Below are 24,560 nucleotides of genomic sequence, written 5' to 3'. Positions count from 1 at the left end.
CTGTCAGGGTCTAAGGAAAAGCAGTGAATACAGCAGGAACAGAAAGACCATCATCCCCCGCTGTGTGCCCAACATGGTGTGTCTGCACAAGTACATCATTTCTGAGGAGTCGGTATTTCTTGTGCTGCAGCATGTGGAAGGTTGGTTTGTAGTTTAAATTGTTTGTGGAGTGAAGAAACCTGCTTAGCTTTTTAGTTTCTGTAATGTCCTTCTTACTTCTGTCATTACTTGAGCGGATAAAACATAGGAAACACGAGTGAGAGATTGTTTCCTTATTCCTCTGCTCTCCCTCCCTAGTTTGAGTTGTGAGGGAAAATGAAAGCCCAGGCGAGAGGCAGATTTCATTTGAACTGTAGTAACATTCTTAGATATACTTAACTACTTACTCACTCCTAGGATTGGTCCAATATGATGAGAACTTTAATGCGAATGTGTGCTAAGAGAACTAAGTTTTATTTTAGGGATTTCTCTTGTTTTCTGCTGAGAAGATACACTAATGTTAGATGACAAAATGAAGAGCATCCCCTGAAGAATTAATTAATTACCTCCTTTTTTAGAAGGCATGGGTATTTGCTTAACATTTGACATTACCTAGTTATTCTGATCTGGGTTTTTACGAATACAGCCACTGGCATCACATATGGGTACAAAGCAAAGGTACAATGCTCTGCCTTCAAACTATGAAATTTCAGCTCTTAGTAAAGGGAAAAGGTGGCAAAAAAATACTATATTTTGGTTTGTTTTTGCCCTTTAACACCTAAATTTAAATAAATAGTCTTTTATGTAGAATGAACACAGCATATAAATATTAATCCACAAAATAAATATTGCCTTTTGGCTTTTGAGAGGTGTTCTTGAAATAATAGAATTAAAATTATTTTTCATATTTCTTGAATTTTAACATTACTGAGAATAAAGAACTACTGTGCTTTAGTAATAGGCATAGCATTTGAATTGAATGCATTTTCCCAGGAAAATGAGTCATTGCTTTGTGGAATGAGGTCTCGTATGATAACGAATGTAAGATTTTTGGCGGGGGCAATAAACTATTAATATTGTTTATTATGAAGTACAGCACAAGATAACTACAGATGGAGGGAAGACCTCCATATGTAGTATTTGATAGGAAATTCAGAAGGGGCTCCATGGTCTCTCAGGTATTAAGAGAGTTAATTGCGTGTGTGAATTGGATAACTAATTCACCTTTGTTCAGATATTATAGACAGCTTTTATCCGAGGATACCAGTGCATTACAGACATTATTGAATTAGAGGTCATGTCATCTGATAGCGAAATACAGCCACCTCTGGTGTGGAACAAAATAACTTGCGTAGTAATAATCCATAATAATTTAGAACAAGGTCAGTAGGATGAATGTAATTATAGTCAATATTCTATTACCCAGTGTGGATTACTCATGTTGGAGATTATCTGTGGCAGATTTTTAATCCTCGTGTACCTCTGCTATTTGCAGCTTCCTCTTCCTGTTTTTCCTTTTCCTTCTCCAAATACAGTACTTCATTTTTTCTCGTGCCATCTTCTCACCTTCTCTTATACTTCCCAAAGCTGATATTTCAACTGATTTTACTTTGTTACTATAGAGAATGTTTATAATACGCTTTAAAGCCATAGACATGTGGCTTTCAAATTTTCCACTGTTTTAGATTATCTTTACCAAGTCTCTTTCCTTTATTGTGGACCGTACCTGACTTTGAATGGTTACGTGACCATAGAATTTGTCTTGGATTATTTAAACTTGGGGGGTGGGCAGGAATCTCTTTTGACTACTCATTTCAGGTGTTTATTGTTTAATTTTAAGAAGATTTTATAATACAAATATATTGGATTGTGGTGTAAATAGGGACTCTGGATTCATTTAATATTCAGCAAATTTATTGAGCATGTACTATCTATTAAGCTTTCTTTTAGGTGAACAAAGCAGGAAAAGAGTCTGACTTTTTGAAACTTACATTCTTCTTGTGGAGAGTCAAACAGAAAAACAAAAGCATGATAATATTGGCTAATAATAGGGACCATACTCATCTTTAATACAGAGAGCTCTAATCGAGAATGACTGGGGGACTACTTTAGACTAGTTAGTCAAGGAAGCCCGCTCTAAGAAGGTGACATTTAAGAGGAGTTCTGAATGACAAAAGAAATAACCGTTTGGATGTAAGGGGGAAACCCATTTAGGTATAGGGATCAGTGTAAGAAATAGGCAAAAAGAAACTTGCAATGTTTGATGAACAAGAAAGGAGACGATTCAGTTGGAGTCTGGTAGGTGAAGGCAGTGGTGGTATATGAAGCTGTTGGAGAAGCAGGCAGGAGCATGGTAAGGGCTTTGGCTTTCATTCAGGTGCATTGGGAGACCATTGGACATTTTAAGCAGTGACAATGTCTGATCTACATTTGAGAAAATCACTCTGTTGTATGTGGAATGGATTATAGAAAGGCAAGAGGAGAAGCAATGAAGTGTAATAAAGTAGTCTGGGCAAGAGATGATGATGGCATGGCCTTCTGGGATACTTGTGGAGTTGCTCTGAGGGTAGTCAGTGGGACCTGTGATGGATTTGAGGTCAGGGAGAGAAGAATCTAGGATAATTTCCTGGATTTGGCATTGAGCAGTCAAGTGAACTGGCTGATAGACAGTGTGTTATCTTTTTACATGTCAGTGGTACTTTCTTTGTTACCTCTGTGAATTAGGAGGTTGTGCATATATCATAAAAACATCACTTTCATATACGTGAATAGCTATTACTGAAAAAGTAAACACTGAAGAATTGTTTTCTCCATAATATGAATCCTTGAACATTTATGATTTGGGCTTTAACTCCCCTTTGCTTAACAGAACTATTCATGATTCACATGAGTCTCTTGGACTAATTTTCATAACATTTTAAATTAATTCATTTAGAAATATATGGAGTGCTCTCTGGGATACAGGCTTAGCTCTAACATGGCAGTGAGCAAAATAAAGACTCTGCCCACATGGAGCTTGCAGTATAGAGGCAGAACAGACACTAAGCAAATACATAAGTAAATATATGAGGGAATGCCAGAAGGGTGAGTTGGGGGTTGTTATTTTATAGAGAGTGGTCACCTTATTAAGAAGGAGACATTTGGCCAATGACCCGAGGGAAATGAGAGAGGGAGCAGATGTGGACATGGGAGGGAAGAGTATCTTGGCAAGAGGGAACAAGTACATAGGCCTGGAGGCAAGAGTGTATTTGCTGTACAAGAAACAGCAAGGTCAAGTGTGGCTGGAGCAGAATGGGAAGAGTGGAAGGAAATGGTATCAGAGAAGAGGGGAGGAAGGTGGGCAGATCCGGCGTGGTCTTCTAGGCCACTTTAAGAACATAGTTTTTATTCTGAATGGATAGGAAGACCTGGGGGATATTGAGCAGAGCAGTGACAAGGTAGGGATTACTCTGGTTGCTTGGTGGAAAATAGAATCTAGGAGGGCAAACTCAAAAGCGGGGAGACCAGGGCTTCCCTGGTGGTGCAGTGGTTGAGAGTCCGCCTGCCGATGCAGTGGACGCGGGTTCGTGCCCCGGTCCGGGAGGATCCCACATGCCCGCGGAGCAGCTGGGCCCATGAGCCATGGCTGCTGAGCCTGCACGTCCGGAGCCTGTGCTCCGCAACGGGAGAGGCCACAGCAGTGAGAGGCCCGCGTACCGCAAAAAAAAGAAAAAAAAGAAAAAAGCAGGGAGACCAGTTTGGAGGTTGTTGCAGCACTCCAGGTGCAATCGACGCTGGCTTCCACAAAGCATTAGTGGTGGAGGTAGTGAGAAATGCTTATTAGATTCTGAACACATTCTGAAGGTAAAATTGACGTGACTCTGCCTTGTATGACTCCATGGTTTTGGGCTTAAATAACTGAAAGAATGGTTTCCATTTACTAAGATGAGGAAAGCTGTGGGAGGAGTAGATTTAGAGGGAAAAACCAGAGATTCAGTGTTGGACATGTGAGTTTGAGATGCTTATTAAATTTCCAGGTGGTGTTGAGTAGGCAGTTGGATATGCCAGACAGGATTTTAGGAGAGAGATTTAAAATGTTTATTGTTCCTATTAATGGATTTCTTATTTTAACTCTGTTTGAAGAAGAAAATGTGGGAGAAACAAATGTATTCAGTCAAGGCTATATGTGTTATTAAAACTTTAAGTTCCTAAGATTAGGGATTATGATTCATTATATATATATATATATATATATATATATATATGTATCCCAGATATATATATATGTATCCCAGCATTTATAGGAATGCTTTGTACATAGAAGGTGCTCAGTGTATAATTGCTCAATACTGACTAAGAAAAGATGAATGACTAGGTTACAAGAAAGTGATTGGAAAAGCTTCTGTGCAAATAGGTGGGGGATGGGAAAGAGTTTCTCCTCAAGTTAAGAGGGGACCAAAGGGATGAAATGATTCTCTTTTTATTAACTAGTTTTAAAAAATCATTATAAAACTAATATAGAAAGAAATTCATACCAGATGGAAGTATATAAAGTAGAAATAAAAATTCTTCCTCATTCTTCATTTTAATGCCCATTTCTATTCTCTAGAAATAGGGTGAACGTTTCCAGAAATTTCTTGTGTATATAAACATATACTTCTCCCCCCTACCTGTCTGATTTTTAAAAAAAATATTTATATTTATTTGGTTGTGTGAGGTCTTAGTTGCAGCACACGGGCTCCTTAATAGCAGCTCCAGGGCTCCTTAGTTGCAGTTTGCGAGCTCCTTAGTTGCGTTGCGTGGACTCCTTAGTTGTGGCACATGAACCCTCAGCTGCGGCATGCACGTGGGAAATAGTTCCCTGACCAGGGATCGAACCCGCGCCCCCTGCATTGGGAGCACAGAGTCCTATCCACTGCGCCACCAGGAAAGTCCCTGTTTTTTAAAAACATAAATGCATTTTACATATTGTCTGTAGCTTGCTTTTCCCCCCACCCTAACAGTGTACTTCGGACATCTTTACTTATCAGTACATATAGGTGTCCACTGAGAGAGGCGGTATAGTACGTTGATTAAAAAGAAGGATCTTAGGGCTTCCCTGGTAGCACAGTGGTTAAGAATCCGCCTGCCAATGCAGGGGATATGGGATCGAGCCCTGGTCCGGGAAGATCCCACATGCCACAGAGTAACTAAACCCGTGAGCCACAACTACTGAAGCCCGCATGCCTAGAGCCCGTGCTCCGCAACAAGAGAAGCCACCACAATGAGAAGCCCGCGCACCGCAACGAAGAGTAGCCCACGCTCGCCACAGCTAGAGAAAGCCCACGCACAGCAACACCGAAGACCCAACACAGCCCAAAATAAATAAATAATTAAATAAAAATTAAGGGGGGAAAAAAAACCGAAAAGAAGGATCTTAGAGCCAGACTATGTTAGCTTGAAGGCTGGCTCACAATTTACTAGTTGTGTGACCTTGGGCAAATTATTTAGCCTTTCTATACCTCTGTTTCCTTATTTGTAAAACAGAGATAATAAGAATTACATAATAATTATGTAATTAACTGTAATAATTACATAGGGTAGATGTGGGGATTAAATAGTTGGTATATGTAAAGCACTTATAATAGTGCCTAGTACATGGTAAACACTAAGTGTTTACAAATATTGCTGTTTGTTTATTTTTAATACATACAAGGTATTTGGTTGTGCAGATTTACCATAATTGATTTAAGTAGTCCTCTGTCTACTGTTGTTTAAATTGTTTCCAGTACTTGTCCCTGTATATGTGCATTTTTTTAAAATTTTGTTTTGTTTTGAGAATTATTTGTGAGACAAATTTCTTGAAGTAGAATTGCTGGGTCAAAAGATGATTTTTGATCATGGGTCCATCAATATTTTATCATATGTATTAAATTTAAATTCCACTTCGGGTCAAGTCAATTGAAAAGATTTTCTTTGTAATCCTGCAGAAAACCAATAGATGAAAATCTAAAGAGAGACAAAAAGAGTTTTTATTAAACCTTATGGGTTGCTATTTTCATAGCTTAAAGTAGCTAATATATGCAATTTTATGTGCTTCAACAGGGCTTAGAAAAGTGTCATTTATATTCTTAAAGTATTAAAAACTATAAATATTTTAGATATTTTCTATTTATATTTTGTGATTTAGCAATAACAGGATTTTTTTTAGGTTAATATTATTAATGTTACAATAATAATGTTGACATTTGTGTAAGTTTGTGTAGTAGGCCTGATCTTAACTCTGTAGAAAGTAGAACTCAGCTTCTGTGGAAAGAAACTTCATGGGAATTATGTATTTTTGTAAGTTATGTGGTTTTCATGATTTTGTAATTGATAAAAGTATGTCATAGGACCAAATTTTTGTTTCTATAGCTCCACATTGAGCATTAAATCTAACTTGGCCCCCAAAAAGGAATGGAAAGAACTAAAACAGTTCTTTTTCTCTCTTGAAAATGCACAGTTTTTATACTTCACATTAGAGTACTTTTTTAGGCTAGTAATAAATTTCCATAAAGAAAATGCCAACAATTACATTAAAAATTTTTAATCTAGTAATGAAAAGAATGGAATTAAATAAGATGCCATGTTTGATTAATCAAATTGGTAAACTTGCTAATATCCAATATAGGTAAGATGCTATGAAGATGGCACTAATACACGTTGTTTGTAGGAGTGGATTCTGGTACAGCTTTTCTGTAAAGCAATTTAGTGACACATATCAGAAGCATTAAAGATATTCATACTTCCTGACCTAGCACTTTCATTTCTGGTGTTGTGTCCTGATGAAATAATCAGAGGTGTTAAGTATTTGTAAGCTAAAGTAGACATTATTTTAATTCTAATAGTAAAAGACTAGAAGCAACTTAGATGTTCCACAATAGAGGAACATTTAAACACACCATATCTGTGTATCTCATGGATATGCTATATAGCCTTTCAAGTTCATATTCTCATGAAATTAGAAAATGTTTATGATAAGATGTTAGTTGTGAAAAGTCAAAAGATAAATGTACTAATGGTTAATAGTGTTTATGGGTGATTTATATATTCTGAATTCTTTGCTGTTCTGTGTCCTTTTCTATATTAAATTTTTTGAAAATAATAAAACCATGTATCTGTTTTAGAATAAGAAGAAAGCATGACCAAAAATAATGACATTTTTAATTTGCATAAACTTTTCCTAAGGTTTTCAAAAAATTTGTAAAGATGTCATCTTTTTATAACTCAATTTAATAAATATTTAATTCCTGTTATTTTACATGCTAGACAGAATCCTCTCCTTGCAGTTATGAAAACCCTGCAGTATGGTAAAAGAGCTAATGAACGCATAAAAGTAATATTAGTATGAAATAGAATGTTGTAAATGTCATAAGAGGGATGAAGTGATACAGAGGATTCTGAAAAGATAGGAGTTGTATACGTGAGGGTATGTAAAAAAAAACTGATGAAAGAAGACAAATTCTGAAGCACCTTCAAGAATAGGTAGGATTTTGACAAGCAGATATTGGGGAAACTAAGTGGTAGGTATAGTTTGAGCAAAAGCCCAGCATCGGTTATATGTGGAGAAATTCTATTCAGGTGAAATGTGTGATGAGTTGAGGGAGAGGAACAAATTATGGGTTGATACTGTATTACTAACGGTCCAAATGCCTATATGGAGTTGGTACAACATTCAGTAGGTGGGCGGGGTGGGGGTAGGGTTTGGGTTCTTGGAGAAATGACATGATAAGATCTGTGCTAAAATGGAAGATTACTTGGGCAGCAGTTAGTATGATAGAGTGATACAGGAAGGACTGAAAGTAGTGGTCTAGTTGTAGCTATAACATTATTCCAAGAAACACAGAGTGGTCAAAGGAATTAAAAGAAGAGGAAGACTGTGGGAAACATGGGTAGATCTTATAGGACTTGGAAACTTGTCAGATATAGGAAGAACAAAGGAGAGAAAATAGTCCAAGTTTTTGTGCCTCAGTAGCTCTGAAGTCAGAAAGAAGAAGTGATTTGGAGAGCAAAAATAAAGAATTTAAGCACATTCAATTTTAGATTTGAGCAGCTCATCCAGGTTGAATTAGCCTAAGAATGAATGCAACTTTTCTTAGAACTCTACTAGGTACTGTTCCTTGCTGATCACTGGAACTTTACAGCTATAGATAGTGTCTCCTTTGTGATGGCATATCCCATTCTGATAAGCTATGATTTGAGTTAACAAGCATTGAGTGAATGCCTATCATGTCCTGCACACTGTATAGGCAGTAGATATATAAAGATGAAAAAGACTTAGTCCTGTCCTCACAGTAGGACCGTTGAACAATATACATCATTTTATTTGGACTGCATACAAGAACCCCAGCTTCAGGGCAGGCATTACTGTTAGTATGCCACAATGGAGGTATTTGTGATAAGAGGAATGTGGTTATTGTTGTCAAAAGAATCAAAAAAGATGGAATCGATGCATAGCTTCTTTTGTGTGTGAGTGAGTGAATTTCAAAGCCATATATGAATCTTTAAACTTTAGTTTGAATATGGAGAAATATGAGACACCGAGCATAACCTAGTGATGACAGAAAGTTAGTTAAGAAGAAGCAAGAGGGAAGTTAAACACCCCAATGTTCTATACCACTAATTATTATCAAAATTGGATAAGATTGTTAACTGGATCACTGGTAGAAGAAGATGTCTGAGTATCCTAGGATTAATATTATGGCAGTTCCCCTTTATAGCATTACTCTTTGCTGGGCACAGTATTGGGCGCTTTATGTATTTATTGAGTTTCTCGAAATGAAATGAAATGCCAAGGAGAGAAAGATATTTTGGATGCTTCCATTGACCTTTTTACACATATAATTGACTGTCAGTGATTATTTCCCCTAAGATTTAGTTCCCCTTGGTATATGATGTTTAATGATGACATTGAAAAATGTGCTGAGGGCTTCCCTGGTGGTGCAGTGGTTGAGAATCCGCCTGCCGATGCAGGGGACGCGGGTTCGTGCCCCGGTCCAGGAAGATCCCACATACCGCGGAGCGACTGGGCCTGTGAGCCATGGCCACTGAGCCTGCGCGTCCGGAGCCTGTGCTCCGCAATGGGAGGGGCCACAACAGTGAGAGGCCCGCGTACCGCAAAAAAAAAAAAAGTGCTGAAAATAATTGCTTCCTCCTTGTTAGTACAGGGTTTCATTTTTGATGTATTAGTTCCTATTTTTGGGAGCAATAGTTATATCTTTACAAAGTATGCTCCCACAATTACTGTTTTTAAGATTTCTGAATCAAATTTAACTATTTTTTTTGTAATACTGTTTCTAGTCAATAGAGCTTTGGTGGCCATGCTTGAAAAAATTATTAATAAACAGAGCAGAACATAGATGTTTCTAGAGTAAATTATGTTTAACATTAAAGTAGAATTTTAGCTGTGAAATTTCATATTAGTATTTGTTATAACCAATTTCTCTTCAAAGGAAGAAATAGGTTGTCATTTAAAAAATAATTGATATTAGGAGATATGCTTGAAACTGTACTCACCAGTCAGCAATAATAAGAAAGCATTTTAGTTAGTTATTTAGTTTTCTTTTCATTGCAAAAATTTTATTTAGACTCTTTGTTGTCGTGAATCCCAAATCCAAGCTCGACTATTCTTCAAGAAGGCACTTTATTAAATTGCTTCTTACAGCATACTTGACATTAATGGGTATCATTGACTTGCTTTTGATTGATTATTAGAATACTTTTTGTTTTTTTAATGGCTTCAGTAAGTAACCATTAATTTGGTGTTCTTAATTTTTTTTTTTGGTTATGCTTATTCACAGGTGGCAAACTCTGGTCATATATCAGTAAGTTTCTAAACAGAAGTCCTGAAGAAAGCTTTGACATCGAAGCAGTGAAAAAATCTTCACTTGCTAAAGTTCAACTGCAACAGCCAACATCTAGTCCTCAGGACAGCAGCAGCTTTGAATCCAGAGAAAGTGATGGTGGAGCCATGCTTAAAATTCTGCCTTTGAAGACTAGTCTTACTCCAAGCTCTCAAGATGATAGCACCCAAGATGATGATGGGCAAGACAGCTCTCCAAAATGGCCAGATTCTGGCTCAAGTTCAGAAGAAGAATGTACTACTAGTTATTTAACATTATGCAATGAATATGGGCAAGAAAAGATTGAACCAGGGTCTTTGAATGAGGAGCTTTTCATAAAGACTGAAAGGAATGATGTTGATACCAAAGCTATAGAAAACTTCCCAGCACACCTTGCTGCTGACAGTGACAGCCCCAGCGCACAGCTGACAGCCCATGAGCTGAAGTTCTTTCCTGGAGATGATGGCCTGGAAGCAGTTAGTTCTCCAAGAACATCAGATTCCCTCAGTAGATCTAAAAACAGCCCCATGGAATTCTTTAGAATAGATAGTAAGGATAGCACTAGTGAACTCTTAGGACTTGATTTTGGAGAAAAATTGTATAGTCTAAAGTCAGAGCCTTTGAAACCATTCTTCACTCTTTCTGATGGAGACAGCACTTCCAGAAGTTTTAGTACTAGTGAAAGCAAGGTAGAGTTTATAGCTCATGACACCATTAGCAGGGGCTCAGATGACTCAGTCCCGGTTATTTCTTTTAAAGATGCTGCTTTTGATGATGTCAGTGGTACTGATGAAGGAAGGCCTGATCTTCTTGTAAATCTGCCTGGTGAATTGGAGCCAATGAAAGATGGTGCAGCAATGGGACCTACTAAATTCACACAGACTAATATAGGCATAATAGAAAGTAAACTGTTGGAAACCCCTGATGTTTTATGCCTCAGGCTTAGTACTGAACAGTGCCAAGCACGTGAAGAAAAAGGCACAGAGGAACTGAGTGATCCCTGTGGGCCTAAATCCCGTAGTATCACAGAGAAACACTACGCACAGGGAGATCTTGGGATGTTATTTGTAGCAGCTGATGATCATAGTAATGCGGGAGACATGTCTTTGTTACACAGTTCGGATCCTAAGTTTCAAGGACTTAGCTTGGTTGCATCGGCAGTAACAGCAAACAACGCAAAAGAAAGCTTATTCCATATTTCTGACCCACTCTCAGGTGCTAATGAATATAACGTAAATATAGACACTTTAAAAACTGAAGAAGTATTGCTGTTTGCAGATCAAACTGATGATTTGGCTAAAGAGGAGCCGACTGTATTTCAGAGAGACTCTGAGACTAAGGCAGAGAGTGGGTTAGCACTAGAAGGAGACAAGGAAATACACCAGATTTTTGAGGACCTTGATAAAAAATTAGCATTAAACTCCAGGTTTTACATCCCAGAGGGCTGTATTCAAAGATGGGCAGCTGAAATGGTGGTAGCCCTTGATGCTTTACATAGAGAGGGAATTGTGTGCCGCGATTTGAACCCAAACAACATCTTATTGAATGATAGAGGTCAGGAACTTTTGCAAATGCATTTCTTTTTATTCGCTGTTGCTTCCAATTAACTGAGTAGGCGTTTTATCTTGTAATTAGTATCTTCATTTCCTGTCTAGAGCTTCATTATCAGTGCAGCAAATTCACCCCCAGTAATAGCTTCTAGTACTTAATGATGCCATTATTCTTAATGATACTGTTTTTAGCTACAAAAGGAGTAATTACAGTTCACTTCTGCAGAAAATGGAAGAGAAAAATGTTTTGATTTCTCCTGTCGTTTTGTTTTTAGGACACATTCAGCTAACGTATTTTAGCAGGTGGAGTGAGGTTGAAGATTCCTGTGACAGCGATGCCGTAGAGAGAATGTACTGTGCCCCAGGTTAGAGCAATCTCCTAAAATGTTTCACTTGGAAAAGTAGTTTGGCAGCTCTCATTTCTTTATTGAAGTTGTATTTTCACTAGCAGTTGACAATATGTTGGATTTGGTTATCTCTTTAACCCTTTACAAAAGATAATTTGGGGGATAAAAATCATTACAGAATCCATAGTATATGTGTGTATGTATATTTGTTAGTATATGATGTTAAATGGGTTTATACTTCTCTTAGAACTGGCCATGAATTCATAGAAATGTCAACTTCTTAGTGTTTAAAAGGACCTTTAAGTATCCTCTTTAATTGGATGATTTTTTTTTTTAATTTTAGAATTTTATTTATTTTTTTATACAGCAGGTTCTTATTAGTTATCCATTTTATACATATTAGTGTATACATGTCAATCCCAGTCTCCCAATTCATCACACCACCACCCTCGCCACTTTCCCCCCTTGGTGTCCATACATTTGTTCTCTACATCTGTGTCTCTATTTCTGCCCTGCAAACCGGTTCATCTGTACCATTTTTCTAGATTCCACATATATGCGTTAATATACAATATTTGTTTTTCTCTTTCTGACTTACTTCACTCTGTATGACAGTCTCTAGATCCATCCACGTCTCTACAAATGACCCAATTTCGTTCCTTTTTATGGCTGAGTAATATTCCATTGTATGTATGTACCACATCTTCTTTATCCATTTGTCTATCCATTCATAGTCACAGAGGACAGTCTACTTACTTACTTACTTACTTATTTAATTTTTGTCTGAGTTGGGTCTTTGTTGCCACACTCAAGCTTTCTCTAGTTGCGGCGAGTGGGGGCTACTCTTCGTTGTGGTGCATGGGCTTCTCATTGTGGTGGCTTCTCTTGTTGCAGAGCACGGGCACTAGGCAGGTGGGCTTCAGTAATTGTGGCACACAGCCTCAGTAGTTGTGGCGCAGAGGCTTAGTTGCTCCACGGCATGTGGGATCTTCCCAGACCAGGGCTGGAACCCCTGTCCCCTGTGTTGGCAGGCGGATTCTTAACCACTGTGCCACTAGGGAAGCCCAGTAAATGGATGATTTTTAAGATGTGAGAGGTAGATGACTAAAAAAGTAAAATTCCTAAGGCTAAAAATGGATAAAATTTGAAATAAAAAAAATGCAATGTTGTGATTTCAGTGATGTGCCATCCTGGCATTTTAGAGCAGATTTTAAAGAGTTCTTTCCATATTTGAGAAATTTTAGGAAGCATATTCTTCTTGTTTTGAAATAACCAAATATTTGACACAACAGGTTTCTCTTACTTTTACTGTATTGTCTGTTTTTTTAAATTAGAGATTTATTTCTGGGGGTGTTAGATCCTTTGCTGATAATTATAGGTCTCTTAAGCATATGAATTGGATTTGAGTTAGTTTCTGTCTGTCATCAGTGCAGATGGGGCTGTGTTTGAATCCAAAGTTTGTTCACCTTTTGCCTAGCATTCAGCCTCTTTGAATGGCCAGAGTTGCTTTACTTGTCACCCTCTGGCTTTCAGAGGAGGTTCAAACTGATTGTATTGACATGATACGCTTAGTTGTTGATTAATACAGTATTTAATGCTTACTAGCAAACCAGCATTATTATTGATGCTAACATTGTTTCCCTGCATAATGGGAAATGATTATAATTAGGATTCAAAGAGCTATATTGTTTTTAGTTACCATTTTCATTGTTAAGAATTATTTCTGTATTGAGAAATAGCACAGTTTTTCAATCAGCAAAGCAAATATACTAAAACTATTTTCTGAAAACAATGATTTAGATTTTCTTCTTACTGTTATACTCTTTTCTTTCCTCTTTCGTCCCCCAAATTAGGATTGTTTGATTTTATTTCTTCCTAGGGGTGATAGAGCATGCCTACATTTTTTTCTTTCTCAAATAGATAATATTATGCTGGCTTTTGAAATCTTATTAGTATGATTTAGTTAATGGGATAACAAAAAAATTTCATAATGAAATCACTTTATTATGGTTATCTGGTTTATTTTTTAACAGACCCTTCCCCTTTCTAATTGGATTATAAGTAACATTTTAGGTACCAATGTATATAAATAAATATATGTTAATTATAATGAATTTCAGGGTTTTAGGATCAAAATTAAATCTGGGAGTTCTTTTAAGTAAAACCTGTTAAATCCTGAAGTCAGGTGCAGTATAAACCTCACGTCAAAACCATATGTTTATGGGGCAGTTTAATGTTTATAACTGACTCTTTTTTTCCTAGTTTTCTTCTTACTTTCTTGTTGAAAACTATCTGTAAGGTTGTACTTCGGCTTTCTAGCAGATTATTTTTCTTCAAACTGTAGGCGTGTTCACTTTAACCTGCATAGCATGTGACCTCCTGAGAATTATAATATATGTGGAATAAAACCATACTACATACATCAGCAAATACATACTTTCAACTTTGTGTACTGAAATACAGTTTTGTGTACTGAATTTAATAGCGATCAGTTTTCAAGTTCTAATTTTTAAGCCTTTTCCCAGAAATCACAATTCTCATAGTTTACCAGCAGGTGGCAGTCTACCATTAATGGATTTTTGCTGTCTTCGTCCAGGTTGTCTGTCCTTCACTAACATTTGCAAAAAGCTGTAGTCTGAAGAAGGGCTTTGTTTTAACTATTTGCATAAAAGAATTGTACTTTCAAGCTTTGTGAGTTACAAAAGTGGTCTAGTATTATGGCATGCATTGAACAATGTGGGAAGTCTCTCCATTCCTTGGGTCTATTAATTTGTTTTATCAACAGTATAAAACTCAATCAGTAATGACCTTAATTGAAAAGTGATGCTGGTGTTCTAATTTAGATGGTCTTAAACCTAGAGTTGCAGAACTCAGTTAGGTGTGTGTACTCCTACCCATTGCTTATAATGCAAGGGGAATTGGAACAAAAATTTGTGAATTACTGTTTGTTTTAAAACTGAATAGCAGTGCTACTGATAGAAATACAAGTAGACTTTGCTCCTCTTCTCAAAGGGGTGGGAGCAATGATAAGAAGCTAATGTTTCAATGCTTAAAAATCACAAATCAATGAACACACGGGGACATAGAGTACTAAGTCATCTTTTGATCTGTCCTTTGCAATACTAAGGGTTGAAGTAATTCTCCTCCTACGTCCCCTTGCCCTCCTGTTTCCCAACTCTAACCTTAGTATTTTTGTCCAAGTAGCTCTAAAGCATGTTAAGCAGCTGATGTTTGGTTAGAAAGTAAAGTTGTCACAAGATTATGATGAGAACGATTCACTTCTGTTTGAACAGCATGCAACCTCTACCCCTACCACGCCTCCCTCCTGGGAATCCTTATCACACATTTGTCCTAAAAACATTATCCACCTGCCCTGTACTTTATAATATCAGCAGTGTATCTTTTTATCTTGTGGATGATGTGCCTTTATATTTTGAGAAAAATTTCCAGTAACAGATTCGATTTACATGGACAGAAACTTGAGCAAATGCCAAACTAGCAGGGGGGCCATTATTCTGCTCTATAAATAAGTTTAAAAAAGAAAACACACACACAGAAACCTGTGAATCAACATGTTTTGGTCTAATTGAGGGGAAAAGCAAGACAGATAAATTTTGAAATGCAAATGATCACCTTCTGTTATTTAAGTGTAGTTTCTGCCAACTTTGCGATCTTAGATTTTAAAAGTCATAGTCATTTCAACGATGTATACTACCAGGGATGTCCGATGTTCACAAGTTTCTACAGTGAAATGAAGAACTTTTTAAAAAAAGTTGCCACTTTTTTATATTAAGGAAAATAAATCCAACAACAAAAAGACAAAAACCATGGAGCTTTTTCTCTGTCTACATCTGTGAAAAAGCCAGCAAATAAATGGCTGCAGCTGCAGACCCATCAAGAGGGTCTTGAGAATACGAATTCACTGATGAAACCCAGCCCTGTTTTCAAAGTAGAAGCCGTTCCTTTTAGGTTCACTTTGTATCCTTAGATTATCTAGGATGATTCTCTCGAAAGGTTTTATTTTAAATAAACATCATTCATGGTAAATGGGTTCCTTTCATACCACAGAAACACAGAACGGAGTTCAGGAAAGAAAGAGCAAAGAAATAGTCCCCAAAGTGGGAATAGATTGTATAGCCTGACGATATAAATATAACACTGTCTAGTTTCCACATGAGGAGAGTTTTAGATATTTTATTGAGAGATGTTTAGACAGATTCTTCTATTTTTTTGTTATGAGAGATTATAGAATAATCTGGAGAATTATAGAATAACTGGAATTAATTGGTTATTCTTCTCCAGAGGACTTCCTTGAAGTTACTCTGATTTTATTTCAATTTGTATATACACACGAACACACATGTATTTAGAAGATTTAATGTGCTTTATCATTGGAACTATTAACTTATCATAATATAGAATAAATTTTTTATAGTATTTCTAGTATAAAGGAAAAATAAAATGTCAAGAAAGTATTTATTTTTTCTTTTACCAGTATTTTTTTCTTAGCAGTCTCGTCTCTCATCATAAAAAAGCAGCTAGAAAATAGAACTTATTAAGCACATAAAACACAAAAGACTGGATTTGAAAGTTTAATATGCAATCTAAGACACGTGAATAAAATTGTTTATATGTTAGTTATTATGCTAACATAATCACTTAAGTTTCCCATTCTAGTCTTAACAAGTTGATATGGTGTCCTATGAGTGTGTCCTTCACCTTTAGTTTCCACCCGATTATGAGCCTTTATAAATGCTTGAAATTTACATTGATATTTCTCATTGAATACTTTTCACACTTGAGAATTTATAGGTGAATATGTGTGTAAATTGAAGAAGTCCAAAGTGCTTTTTACCGCAGCCCAATCTCCACGCTCCCAGATGTCAAATGACAGCTTTGCTTCCTCTCTTAGGCGATTTCACACTTGGAAACAGCTCACAGCTGACGGTGAAAAGTGAAACATAGAAAAATCATGCTGATAACTCTCTGCAAAATTCAGTTTTAGAGCATAACATTTATTTACTACTACTCTTTGCTCTTCTAGCCTGACTTTATCAAATAATCCATGAATATATTTTTGGGGCGTAGTCTCCCCTGCCTTTCTTCATACGCATGCTTTACACACGATTAGTTGCTTTTTAAGCATGGTGCTCTGTGTGATAGTTATGTATTTGATAATTAGATCTAGGACTCAGACCATGGATGGTTTAAAAATACCACGAGGGCATCGTAGGTTTAAGATTTAGAATGTTACGATGAAATTGAGAATTACCAAAACAATATTTTTCTAACATCAGCCATTAACTCATTGCATGACATTGGGCAAGTTATTTAAGACTTTTTAGGCCTTAATTTACCAGTAGTAAAATAGATTTTTAAGAACTTTCTTCTTAACATTTTATTTTGAAAAATTTCAAACATACAGAAAAGTCGGAAGAATTGTACACCCATATTTACCCATCACCTAGATTCTGCAATTAACATCCTATAATATTTGCTTTATCATATATCTGTCTGAAATAGATTTGTTGAATATTAAGAAGATCACAGATGTCAAAATTCAAGTCCATCTTATTAAGGGCAAGAACTTTTCTGCCGAGAAATAAATACTGATTTCCTGTCTAACATCAGTAAGGTTAAAAAAATGATTTCACTTGGAGGACTTTCTAAGTATTCTCCTTTTACTCATTTATAGTTTGCACATAAAGTATATAATACGGAAATGAGGAATTTATGGAAACTGTTTTCATTTGCAGGAAAAAAGCCAAGACAACTTTTGAGTAGGGTGAAATTTAAATGCCAAGATTTTTAACAAACAAAGCTGTTTAAAAGAAGAAAGAATCATTTAGATCTGAGAATTTCTGGGTCCTGGGTAACTTCACCATGCGTGAGGAAACTCATTTTAGGCATGTGAATGAAGTTGCTAGAGAAAGCAACTGAATATAGATGTATATTTTGAAATAATAATGTTATAACCAGGAAATATGGCTACATCCCTGGTCCAGTCTCCCCCCGCCCACCCCCGCCAAAGGAGAAGGAAGAAAAAGGCAACAGGGAGCTATAGAAATAATTTTAAAAGAATGAAATATTTGTGGTTAATATTTAAACGTTATGTTTCAAACAGGAACTGTTTTGTTTGATTTACCCTTAAGCAAAACTTCAACAGTAGCTCCCATGTACATAGTAAATGTTTTAATGTTTTCCTCGAATGATTAGCAAGTACTTTTAATCTTTTGCCTTTAGTTCCTAATGTTATATAACTAACTGTACGTCTTCTTTGAGAGAACCAGTATCTTTTCAATTTTGCCATAGAATAGCGGAAATTTTACACATAGAATAGCGGAAATTCCCTGCTGCACTCCACCCCTGTATACTGATGAAGCTTGTGCCATGAGTATATTAGGCTAAGCAAAAAGAGGTTCAAGTCTTAACCTTGTCCAGAAGGGCAAGACCCTTCTGATGGAAAGAAGAGTAAAGGCTTACTTTATACATGTTTGAGGGTCTGAAACCTTGGGATCCATCCCTAGGTAGGGTGTATCCTGGAGTCCTCACAAACCCCCTAAAAATGGGCCAGTCACCTTCACCTCTGCATTAAGGTCACTCCATGTTGAAATAGACCCATTCTGAAACCATACTTCTCATCAGGCCAGAATGTGATTTGTCTCTAGTGGTGAGAATGAGACAGAGTAATAGCAGAGTATTCAGTCCTTGTTATCCGGCACCTTAGTGAATAACACATTAATTCCTCTCATGGGAAGAAATTCTTGAGCTGTTAGAACTAGAGAATTGATAAGGGTGAAAGAATTGATACTGTATTTCACCCCTCCTGTATAAAAACAATATCTCTGTACATTTCCTAGTACTACCTGATATTGGGGAATAGGGGGTTTACTTCAAGCTTTAGATTATTCAAAGGAAGTTAATTTTAACTTCTTATTTACTCTACATCTTTTTCTTTATGATCTTGGACAAATTTTTTTTTAGAAGAGGAACTCAAGGTTAGACACTTACAATGTTTTAAGTAATAGCTGCAGTGTAATGCTTCTTAATTTTAAGGTCTAAATGGATTTTTGGCAACTGTTCAGTTAATTGGTCTCACCACCATATTATTATAAAGAAGAAAGTGAACTATCTTTTACCTGTGGTATTTAACAAAGAAGATGTAATACTGAGTTCAACATTATGTACCAGAACTATTGGCTAGCTACTTTGACCAAATCATCAGTTTTTATACCATGTAAAATCGTGTCAGTTTGAATCTCCAGGAAGTAACCAGGGCTGACTCCTTCTAAACAATTATTCATAAATACTTCCTTCAAATAAATGTTTAAAATTGCTAAGGTTTTAAAAAATTGGTGATAAAGCAAATAGAATTCCTGAAGCTCCGTTAATAGCAGTGCATGTAGCTCTGCCTGCCTAACACAGCAACAGAGCAGCGGGGAGAGAGAGAAAACTGCGCCTGTCATTTTCACAATTTTCAGTTAGCCTTTTTCTCATCAATCAACTGTAATGGCTTTGGTTGGGTAACACTGTGACACCCGATGGCTATTCAGAATGGAGTTGTGATATGACCAATGGAAAATGGAGCATGCTATTGGTTTTTTTCCTACCAGAAACGCAGGGTGAGAGTAAGCGAGATTGTATAGAGCTCAGAATTATAATCAGTCAGCCAGAAGTCATATGGTAGTTACCTGTTTCTTAGTTTATCTCACAAGAAAACTGTATAGTAACGATAGCTATAAATGTCCTCGAACAAGTAATTTTTGGCTATGGAATGCTGAATCTAGTTAAATGAAGGATCTTTGACCCAAGTTGTGCAGATAATTGCAGGAAAGCTCAGAACATGGTTGCCAGGTCACCACGACAACAAGGAATTAAAAGCTGGGTAGTGGGAGAAGCAGAATTTGGTTAAACTCGCCTGAATTAGTACTTACGTTCAAGTCTCCGCAGTACAACCCAAGGCCCCGGCTTTCATATAATTTGATTACCTGAAAACCAACTGAATTAGTCATGTGGTGGCAGCAGGAAGCAAGCCTAGAGACTGGGATGAGCCCGGAAGGCACGTGTGTGGAAGGGGGGCAGCACCGCCTCTCTCCCATCACCGTGGGGGGCATGCGCAGGAGCGCTGAGCCCCAGCTGCTGCAGGTTCTCCCCTCTGGAAAGTGCTCGCCCCTGTTGCTGGTCTTCCCTGATAACACTCTCATGAGTTAGAGCAATGTGATACCAGCAACTTTTAAACAGTTCATATTCTCTACTCGACCAATAAGGCATTTGAATCATTGATTGAGTACGTTGTTGAAGGACTTTATGGAATGTGGAACAGATAACTGGGCAGCCAGCATTTTCTGAAATGTCAATAGAACTATATAAATATAAATATAAAATAAGAAAAAAGGAGCAAAATGCCCATTTGAAAGGATGGGCTAGGAAATGCAGATTCCAGGCTCTAGAGTTACTCAGATGTTATCACCAGCTTACCCATTGGAGCACATTTCATGTAATTGTGTGTCTAGATTCCTTCCATTGAACAGGGACAGGGGAAACCTTGATTTATCTCCCAGTCCTGTCTTCCTCCTCCCAGGGCTTTCCAGCTTCTTTTCTTTACCGCATGCCACCTGTGCCAGGACAAACTGTAGCAGTCATTGTGCTCTGCAGAGGGGAGCCCTGGAAGGTGTCCACTAGACCACCCTATTTTAAGCCACCATCATCACCTCCATTCTTGCGTTTCAGCCAGCAGCCAGAGTATGCTTTAGATAATGTTGAAAACTTTCTGGCCTACCACATGTAAGGGTGCAGAAGGACTTGAGGTAGATCTCTGTGCTCAGTAGACTTAAAATGCATGTGATGAGGCCTTTGGAGGTGTTTTGATTGCACTGTGCTACAAAACACAAGATGGAGATAGTTGTTCAACAAACATTTATTAAGTGCCTTCTATGTTCCAGGTACTATGCCTAGGAGCTAGAAATAAGGCATAATTGGTTTAATATTGACAGTTACTTTTGAAGATGTGTATAAAAAGAAGAGACTGTCCAAGCAGAAGACATACACAATTGGTTAACTAGGACATTAATAGACTTTATAGGTGAATAGTTATGTTTACAGAATTGTAATTTACCAAGCTAACATAAGATATGCTTAGCTGTCCCTCTTCTCACAGTTTAGTTCCATGTATTGTTGGATATATAAAGAAAAAAGAAATGGTTTCTTCTGTGTTTCTTTCTCTTAGCTCTTTAGTCATCAGCTGTAGTGGAAGACTAATGCTCAGCCCCTGCATAGAAAATCTTTATACACAGCAAGAGCTGGTGAGAGAAATTGACTAGAATTTTGTAATTCTAGTCCCTTTCAATTAGCAACAGATGCTGCAGGGAAAGACTGTGTAGGAACACAGGACTAATGTTTGCATGCTCTAGCTAACATGGAATGCTCATTGCAGAAGAAAGATGTTCTTTTACCCTTGGTCCAAGTATGTCACTAATGATAGATCAGATTTTTAAAAAAAAACACTTAAAAAAAAAAACGATCTAAGGCCATTAATGAAGTCTTGACTCCCTTGGAAGAAAGTTAACAAACTAATTGTAATAGTGTTTTAAATCTTACTGAACACTTACAGAATTTATGGAAAATTTAGACACCACAGATTTTTTTTTGATACTATAAAAGTGTATGTGGTGCTTAATTTTAAGGTTTATAAGAATGTGGCTTAATTTTTATATTGTCTTATTCACCAAAGAGCTCTCTTTTATTCTAAAAGCTAATGTATTTTTCTTACTTTTTTTCTTTTTCCAAAAAGAGAGAGTTGGAATCCTTAAGATCAGGTATTTAACGTCAAAATTTAAAATATTGTTTTGGAAAAAAAGCCCTGTGCATTTAGAAACTATATTGCCCCCCCCCCTCCGAAAGTATACTTACTGTTGACTCTCATTTTAATGTATTCTATAGGTTTGTGGCTTTAAAATTGTTCCATCATTCTGATATTTGGATAAAGTGCTCTATCGTTTATGTAACTATTTCTTTCAACATCTAAATGTTGGTTTAATTTGACCATTATATAAACACATGATTTGCAACAATTGTTGCTTTTCCACTGAGTTTTATATGACCTCTTAATAACAGTTCCACAGTTACTATAACTTTGAAAGTGAAGAGAAATGAGGCATCTAAGATTCTATTTATTTAAAGAAGTGTAGTTAAGGAAAAGAGTTTGGGAGAAATATTTAAATACTTGCTCTAAATTAAAATAGAAATTCTCTATATGTGAAATTCTCTTCTAAGAAAACTCTGAATTTACTGTATTTCCTATCATATCCTGAAAGGAAGACAGCAACAGTAGAACATAACTGCCAGAGGGAGGTCATGGAATTGTCTCTAAAGATTTTTGGAATGGGGATGGGTAGCTATTTGTTGTGATCAGTAGAGGTAAGAAGAAGGATGTGATGACCTGTGTGGGTCTCCCTTAGTGGAGAATCAAGTGATGTCACCAGTCTGAAAATGTGCCTTAACAAATCCATCAAAGAGCTAAATGTAGAATATCATATTCACTTATTTATCAAGCACCATAACAGTAATGTCTGTTAAAGAAAAGTAAATTCTGAATTTGGGAATTCACAGTTACTTAAAATGCAAGGTGATTCACCTTTTTTTTTTCTTTGTTTTTATTTTAACATCATTATTGGAGTATAATTTTTTACAGTGGTGTGTTTCTGCTTTATAACAGAGTGAGTCAGCTGTTCATATACATATATCCCCATATCTCCTCCCTCTTGCATCTCTCTGCCACCCTCCCTATCCCATCCCTCTGGGTGGTCACAAAGCACCGAGCTGGGTGATTCATCTTTATAAAGTTTTATAGGAAGGTTGGTGTTCATTTATAAAGCTTGAGTTTGAGATGCATTTTCCAGCTTTTAAAATTCTCTGTACAATTTCCATCATAGTTTTAGTATTATCTACAGTTATTTCTGAGTCATGTCTTTGACACATCCATGTGGCTTAAACTATATAGCCCTAAAAGACAGGGCCTGGGCCAGTAGATAGTATATGTCATGATCTCAGTAATTCTGGGACCGAATGGTCTCTCCAGTGTCTTTCAGACTTTCTCAAGTCTAAGAGTGTATACTTTGCTTCTTTCCCTTCACTTCTTATACAGATAGAGACATTTTACGGTTTCCTGAGTCCAGGCTTTCTGTTTTTTCGCTCTTTTACTTTTCAGGAGCAAGGCTTATTATAGTACAGTTTTGGGGTCAGATTAACAGTATTATTTTTGGCTGTAAGAGGGAGACTTAGTAAACTCTATCATAGGACTATAAAACTCTCTTAGTCTATGTTTTAGCAAGCCCTTTGACAATATGGGTTACTAAGGCAGCATCATTTTTCTGAGAGATGTCCTGGCTTGTTGAAGAGTGTTCTATGAGGTGTTAAACATGAGTAAAACAAAGGTAGGCAAGGCACATTTTTACGTTGTGGTATCTTTATTATTTTATTTAAACTTGTTTATTCACTTGTGAATTATGATAGTTTGAATCATTAGTATGAATCCATAAAATTCTATATTGTGTTAGAGTATGAGGATTGATAGTGCTAAAGTGGGATTTCTAGAATTTTACTAAACTATTCTCACATATTTGATGTCCTCCAAAAATTTTGGACGAGTTGAAATCTAATCTGGAGCTGATTTTGTGTCTCCATTACATGAAAAGATGGTAACGGTTAGGTTTAGTGACACTGATTCATTTTGCTTCCCACCAGGTCTCTTAGGGAAAGGAAGGGTGGCTGTGTGTAGAAAGGAGAAGAAGGACGAATGTGGAATGCTGGCTCATTTTAGCATAATCCCACTCTTTGGGCATCTTAGGTTAATGGAGGGAGAAGAAGTTAGGAGAAAGGCTCATGAGTGCTTTTGAAAACACTTTCAGGATTGTAAAATTACAGGTAGAAAGAATGCTAGAGGTCTGGCTGTCCTCATTTTCAGAAAAGCTAAAATACCCAGCCAGGCTCAAACAGTAGCAGAACTAGAGCCCTGTTAATACATTTCTTTGACTCAAAGACAAAAATTCAGGATTCTTTGATATCACTGTCTCTTTTTGAGTTTTTGTGGGAATAATCTGAGGATTTGTTTGTTTTCTTAGGGAATAGTTTATTTTTCCCCCTGATCCCTTTGCTTAATGCTTATAGCCCTGCTGTCCTTGTGGAGAGTAAGGATACTACTGCTTTACCACCCTGGAAACTGCAAATATAGAATGTAGTGTCAGGGGAAGGGGCATGCATGGGAACTGAAGACATTGGGTTTTATAGTGAAAATATTTTGAAAATTGATAAAGCAGTGCAGAATTTATCCTTTAAAATTTTTTTCTGCTTTTTTTCCCACCAGAGATTTAAAAAATTCAAGGTAGGGAGTTTAAAGGGATTTCTCAGCTTTACTATGTTATACTTTAAAAGAACCCTCACAAATTTATTTGATATTTCTTTATATTCTCTGCTTTTGACACAACATACCTGACTGTTCACCTGGTGTTTGTAGTAGCTATCATGTAGTTTTATATATGAATCAGTACTCTTGGTTTATGCTTAAAATTTTATATAGATTTTGCAAGTAAAGCAGTTTCAGAGTATTGGTTTTGACAGCCACACAACCTCAGTCTTCTTTTTGGCAATGCAATTTCAAGGTATATCTTTAAAATTTTAATCTAAGAATTATTGATCTATAAGGGATGTTGAAAAGACAATCAAAATCTTTCATTCTGATTATTAAAAGAAAGTGAGGGCTTCCCTGGTGGCACAGTGGTTGAGAGTACGCCTGCCGATGCAGGGGACACGGGTTTGTGCCCCGGTCCGGGAACATCCCACATACCGTG

The 24,560-nt window shown here is 36.8% G+C and overlaps 1 protein-coding gene across 1 annotated transcript in view; it reads left to right on the top strand.

Moving 5' to 3' along the window:
* The window catches only part of RPS6KC1 (ribosomal protein S6 kinase C1), a 219,030-nt gene that overhangs the window by 170,727 nt on the left and 23,743 nt on the right, over positions 1–24,560 (top strand). The window contains exons 10-12 of the mRNA XM_059994920.1: positions 8–140; positions 9,777–11,372; positions 11,644–11,733. Coding sequence (XP_059850903.1) covers positions 8–140; positions 9,777–11,372; positions 11,644–11,733 — 1,819 coding nt within the window. The remainder of the gene's footprint in view (positions 1–7; positions 141–9,776; positions 11,373–11,643; positions 11,734–24,560) is intronic.

The sequence above is a fragment of the Delphinus delphis genome, chromosome 1 (genome assembly GCF_949987515.2).
Source record: "Delphinus delphis chromosome 1, mDelDel1.2, whole genome shotgun sequence".
Lineage (NCBI taxonomy): Eukaryota > Metazoa > Chordata > Mammalia > Artiodactyla > Delphinidae > Delphinus > Delphinus delphis.
This window is presented reverse-complemented; position numbering and strand designations above follow the sequence as displayed.